Source organism: Cydia pomonella, chromosome 16 (assembly GCF_033807575.1).
Source record: "Cydia pomonella isolate Wapato2018A chromosome 16, ilCydPomo1, whole genome shotgun sequence".
In the NCBI taxonomy this organism is placed as follows: domain Eukaryota; kingdom Metazoa; phylum Arthropoda; class Insecta; order Lepidoptera; family Tortricidae; genus Cydia; species Cydia pomonella.
This window is the reverse complement of record NC_084718.1, coordinates 1,312,394-1,319,078: the sequence shown is the minus strand read 5'-3', so window position 1 is coordinate 1,319,078 and position 6,685 is coordinate 1,312,394. Positions and strand designations below refer to the sequence as shown.

At 38.2% G+C, this 6,685-nt stretch overlaps 1 protein-coding gene across 1 annotated transcript; it reads left to right on the top strand.

Moving 5' to 3' along the window:
- Positions 1-709: 709 nt before the first annotated feature.
- On the top strand, positions 710-1,474 carry LOC133526199 (calexcitin-2-like). The gene has a single exon (XM_061862713.1). It carries the CDS (start codon positions 794-796, stop codon positions 1,343-1,345), a length of 552 nt encoding a protein of 183 aa, XP_061718697.1. The 5' UTR covers positions 710-793; the 3' UTR covers positions 1,346-1,474.
- The last annotated feature ends 5,211 nt before the right edge of the window (positions 1,475-6,685 follow it).

The window sequence follows — 6,685 nt, the reverse complement described above, 5'->3', positions numbered from 1 at the left end:
CTGACGTTAAATGTTATCGAATATCACCGATAAACAAATAAACAAGAAAGATTTCGCAATTTTTAACGAATTTACCACAAAAAGGAAGATAAAGAAAAACTATTTTGAATACAATAAAAGATTCACATCAATAAAAAGACGAAGGATTGCCTAGCATATAAAATGTTTTCCAATTAGTCTTTGACATGACGGGTACTGGCATTGTATTAGAGACATACGCACTTGCCATATGTAACCAGCTGCTTGTCTTGTAGCTACCCTATCTTAGGGCCAAATAGATTATTGTCAGGATTTTACATGTTTTTATTTTCTTAACAATGAATAGATTGATTATAAGAAATTACTAAGACTAAATAAATCTAAAACAATTAATTTGTGCTAATTTTGAACACCTCGATTGCAAAGTTATTATTATTATTATTATATATATATTTCATTCCTTTGGACCTTTAGATAGACACGGTCTATTTCTACTTCAAGCATTTTAAAACTGCTAGTAATTTATATATAAGAAGAAACTCTCACTTTCATAGTTTATGTTATTATGTTATAAAAGTAGATAACAGTAACTATGTACACTGTTTACACTCCACTTTCAAGTATCAGTAACGCAAACAGTACCTGCAATGCAGTCAGATAGCGTTATAGGAAATCGGCGCTATTCTGCGTCACTTGGTAAACACAACAGATAACAATATCTTTTGCAGTCTTTCAAAACGTATAAAAGGATCTGCCGCGACTTGTTACTCATTGTGCCTACTTCACTTCACAGCTCTTCCTTTTAATCATCAAAATGGTGTCAGACTTCAGAAAGAAGAAGCTCCTCCACGTCTTCAATGCTTTCTTTGATACCAACGGCAGTGGCAATATCGATAAGAAGGATTTCGAGCTAGCCATCGAGAAAATTTCCACACTTCGCGGTTGGAAAGCAGGCGATGCCAAATACAAGGAGACTCAGGAAACTTTATTAAAGATCTGGGACGGTCTGCAGAGCCGTGCTGACGCTGACAAGGATGGACAAGTCTCGTTCGACGAGTGGGTGACCATGTGGGATGACTTCGCTAAGAATCCTGCATCTCCGCTTGAGTGGCAGAACCTTTACGCCAAATTCATTTTCCAACTGGAAGATGCTAGCAACGATGGATCCATCGACAGTGAGGAGTTCTCTTCAGTTTATGTTTCCTTCGGTTTAAATAAGGCTGAGTCAGTGGAAGCCTTCAAAAAGATGTCCAAGGGCAAGGCCAACGTGTCCTGGGATGAGTTCCAGGGCTTGTGGAAGGAATACTTTGCCTCCGAGGACCAGAACGCCGCTGGTAACTTTATCTTCGGTAAAACTAGCTTCTGAACTGACAATTTTATTTATTCGTGAGGGAAGTGATGGATTGTGATCTGTATGATATTTTGTAAGGAGCTGTGCTAAGAACTTGACTGATGTAATTAATTAATGAAACCTTATTAAATATTTTGTTTTTTACTATTATTTCTATCGGCGGTTCCATAAAGAGCTATATCAATATTTAATCCTATCAAATTTTCTCACACCCTCGGTTAGAGTTTTATTTTTCGGTACTCTGGTCTGAGTTAAGAGGATAGTGGGCGACTGCTTCTCCATAATGTCGTTCCCATTTTCCTCCCTAGATATTGATATTATTACAAAAAATAATGTTTATTAGTCATAGTCCACCTTACAGAAAACCGCAGCCAAATAACACTAGACCCTACTCATAGTGTTGTGTTCCTGCCGGTGAGTAAGGTTGCCAGAGCTCGACGAGGGTGCGGAGTGTTAAGGTCGGCAACGCGCATATAACTCCTCTGGAGTTGCAGGAGTACATAGGCTTCGGAGACTGCTTACCATCAGGAGGGCCGTATGCTTTCTTGCCACCGACGTAGTATAATTTTATTTCCAGAAATGAGGTCTCAGGTAGCGCTATTCATTTACATTTTAAAATACACCTAGGTACCTGAGTTTAAGCCTCATCTTACTAAGACCACGTCAAGGCAGCACCTCATTTACACCAGGTGCCCGCAGCTGAAAGAAACCGAGCGTGAAAAATATTTCATTAGCAGAATCCATTATCTTAATTTATGCCATGAACACTCACAAGTTTCTACGGAAAATGGACTTAAGTCTCTTCTTAAATGTTAATAGTTAGGACATTTTTTGTTTAAAATACTTGCAACTATACTAGGTGGAAGGAAGAGATCGCGGCGGCTTACATGATAATAAGGCTTTGCTGTCTGTCAGTGTAGTTATTTAAGTAAAAGTAAACAAATTAAATTACATGAATTTGTCAACACAAAGTCACTTAGTAAACACATATTTTTTGCAGTAGGGAATGCCTGACAGTACATTTTGATACGACCTAGGTATAATGCATGACAGTACATTTTGATACGACCTACTCTTAGGTATAATACCCCTACTCTTAGGTTTGACGACCGGTTTGGCCTAGTGGGTAGTGACCCTACCTACGAAGCTGATGGTCCCGGGTTCAAATCCTGGTAAGGGCATTTATTCGTGTGATGAGCATGGATATTTGTTCCTGAGTCATGGGTGTTTTCTATGTATTTAACTATTTATAAATATTTATATATTATATATTATATATCGTTGTCTAAGTACCCTCAATACAAGCCTTATTGAGCTTACTGTGGGAAATAGTCAATTTGTGTAATAATGTCCTATAATATTTATTTATTTATTTATTTATAATGCATGACAGTACATTTTGATGCGACCTAGGTATAATGCATGACAGTACATTTTGATACGACCTAGGTATAATGTATGACAGTATATTTTGATACGACCTAGGCATAATGTATGACAGTATATTTTGATACGACCTAGGTATAATGTATGACAGTATATTTTGATACGACCTAGGTATAATGTATGACAGTACATTTTGATACGACCGAGGTATAATGTATGACAGTATATTTTGATACGACCTAGGTATAATGTATGACAGTATATTTTGATACGACCTAGGTATAATGTATGACAGTATATTTTGATACGACCTGGGTATAATGCATGACAGTACATTTTGATACGACCTAGGTATAATGCATGACAGTACATTTTGATACGATCTAGGTAAAATGCATGACAGTACATTTTGATACGACCTAGGTATAATGCATGACAGTACATTTTGATACAACCTAGGTATAATGCATGACAGTACATTTTGATACGATCTAGGTAAAATGCATGACAGTATCAGCGTGAACCCTGCGCTGATTATTCCATAAGGAATTTCAAGTAAAATCATCGTAGAGTATCGTATCGTCTAACAAGACGTTTCGAGGCACCTGGCTCGCACTTATTTACGCGTCAGATGCCTGCGTTTGAGGGTTTGCAATCAAGTTACCCGGATCTGGATCCAGATCCACGGATACATTTCAGATCCGTCTTACAAACTTTACGGAGAACATTACATTTAACACAAAGTTAGTTACATTACGGCAGTAATAGATCAGTACAGTTCGCATAAACTGCCGCAGTGCTCGCGGCCATTTTACCTGGCGCTCACATTAAATCAAGCGACCGACATTTACTGCCGACTGTACCTATTTATTGCATTCCGATGTTTTATTGACACGTTACAATGTCGATGTAGGAATTATGGAATAGCATTGTGCAGTTAATATAATTATGGTAAATAAAATACCGACCCAAAAATCGAAGATGAAGGATTTTCATGACTCAATTTTGAAATTCTTACTACTACTATTATTATTACCAGCCTATATATGGTGTCCCACTAGGCTGGTAATAATAATAGATAGGTGCAAAGGCCTCCCCCTTCGATGTCCATCCGTCTCAGCTTGGAGCAATCCTACTACGAGTCTTGTCCCGTTGTCCCGGCATTTTGCCACGGCTCGTGGGAGCCTGGGGTTCGCTTGGCAACTAATTTTACTACGAGAACTATACTGAAAGGATATCAAAAGTTCTTGATTCGTTTATAAACATTGTTACAACAATAACGTACTAAACTAACCAATTCCATAAAACTACTATCCATTTATAAAGAAAAGCCTTAGTCCCGAGAGAGCTGTAGGTGGGTCAAAATTCTTTTCGTTGTGACGGAGTTTTCTCACGATAAATGTAATATACAGCTAAAAAACATGCAAAGTCACTCGCCTTTTTTATTTATTTGATAAAATACAGAAATACAAGCGCGACAGAGAGGTCCAAAACGAGACAACGAAACGATTTACGACCCGGGTAACTTTTATGAACACTAAATCCATACTAATATTATAAATATGCAAGTAACTTCCTTTACAGTACACATGGCGCTAATTTACCGCCCTAGTGCGGTAACTAGCACTATAGTCTGTTCGGAAAGAGAAGAGTCGTGGAATTTATTGGGCCCCATATATTCCACGACTCTTCTCTTTCCGCACAGACTCTAAACGTGCGTATGTCGCGAAAATTTAAAACGCCATATGTACTGTAAGACGTTTTACCGATACATGTGCGAATAGGTAGTATGGTAGAAGTACTAGTGCTCGACGCTGCACTAGTACTCGACATGGGCACTTTATGTCAAAGTGACAAGGATTAAGTTCGAATACATAAAAATCTTCGTTGTTCAAATTTAGCCTATATTTCTATGAAATAAAGTGCCCATGTCGGTGACTAGTGCAGCGTCGAGCACTAGTACTTCTACCTTAATGTACTATTTCATTGCTCATGCTGTGAAAGTGGGTGGATGTTGTTCTAAAAAGTGTGCGGCAAATGATACGTTTCTAGTTTCTGGTCTGGACTGTGGTGCACTGTAACATTCTAAGTACGTTTTTTTCTTATTTTTACGACAAGCTATTAAAAGTTGGTTTATTAAAGATTTGTTGTACAATTTCCATCTTGATATTTAGCTCCCCATTCTATAAATACCGATAGTTTTACCAAATATAGAGATTATAACTGAGTGCAGACTGTACCTCAACAAAAACAAAACACTGAAATAAACAGATTAAATTTTTTTTTTATTTTTTTTACCTACATTGATAATTGAAAGAACCCTCAAGAAATACTACATAAGTTAATACTGAGCCGTATTTTTTTTATGAACATGTGTTTTACTTTCGTCATATTCGAAATGAAAAGTAGAGTGTTTAACACGAGTGAAAGGCACCATTTTAGTCTCGGGCTACTGGCGCTCTCACTGCGTTCGAGTGCCAAACTACCTCGACAGAAATGGGTGCCTTTAATTCCTTGGTTAACAAATTCTATTGCATGTCCATATTGTCGGCGCGATGTGTTGAACGTATAGAAAATGTTACCATCTATTTTGTTGTACCACATTTCACGCAAATAATTATATTTCTATTTCTAAACAATAACTCTGTTATGTCAATAGGCCTTTAACACAGACCCGAAATTGCCACTTTATTCCATTTTATTCCGGGTTCAAGTATTAGACCGAGATGACTCAAGATACTAAAACGTTATTTAAAACCCAAAACCTTGTCCTTTTCGCGTACTCGGTACATAATGAAGGCGCGTTTTAAACTCGCATTAAAAGAGATTTGGACAGCGATTACGCGTAATAACGCGGTAATAAATATCGCGGGCTACTTCAGGTGCCCTCGCCCAGGTTCGGCCATGGTCCACGTTATGATATTCAGGCGATAATCTCAGACATGATGCGTATGGCAGCTACCTTTATAACGTGCACAAATCTGTAATACCGTTGAAAATAACATTTGGATATGTCACTTTTAATTGCCTTTGCATCATTGCTGTCTCGATTAGAACGTTCTGTCCTTCACTAAATGTATGCACCGGCAACGGTGCACAAGCACACCTGCTGTACTCGCCGTCTAAATATCATCTCGTATTTGCAAAATATTCGCTTTTCTATTTGCGGAAACATGGCCAGTGGTATATACGTTCTTATGAGTATCCTGTGCACATTAACAACACGCTGTGCGATCACTCAAAATATATTACTGAAAAAATCGACTAAGACGTATCGACCTGCCAAAGTATAATCGGTTATTAAAAATAACAATGTGGTCACTATTAGGAACATTGTCAAAATCATAATCTTTTATACCACGACGATGGCAAACACAACCGTTCCAAAAGTAAAGGTAGGCCCGTTGATATAATTCCGACCGATCATTCTCGTTTCGTGCGCACCAGTGGAATGGCACAACGCGATTGGATAATAAGTTCGCATCACGCGCGCGATTGTTCGCAACTAGTTTTTGCGTTGGACTGCACGATTGGCTCGCATTCGTGTGCTCACCAGTGTGCTGGCCCAATTCTTGGTGCCCGCAAGGCCCGTCTTTGCGAAGTAATATATGATTGTTTGTCAATGGGCAAACAAGCATGCGGCTCGTCTGATGTTAGCAGCCACTGCAGCTTGCAATTAGTACCTATGTGTCTCCTGATCGCTATACTCTCATGACTTGATCCTGCTAACCTCGCGACTCAAAACGATAATTTAACCCCTAATTAGCACTCGTTGTGTTCCGACAAAAATGACCTTTCATTTCGCGTTCTGTAAAATTTATTTTTTTATTTACAACCCCCTGTTTAATCTTAACGAGGCTTGAGCGCCGGTGCAAAATTATCCGTTACATTTTAAATGCTATGGATATAATTAGTTCTTCAGTAAAAATTTTTAATAAGAATGGCTTTTTGCAACTTTGTCTATATTAT

Bases quoted from the DNA above. Each gene is read 5' to 3' on its own strand.
- LOC133526199 (XM_061862713.1), top strand. From the start codon at position 794: ATGGTGTCAGACTTCAGAAAGAAGAAGCTCCTCCACGTCTTCAATGCT.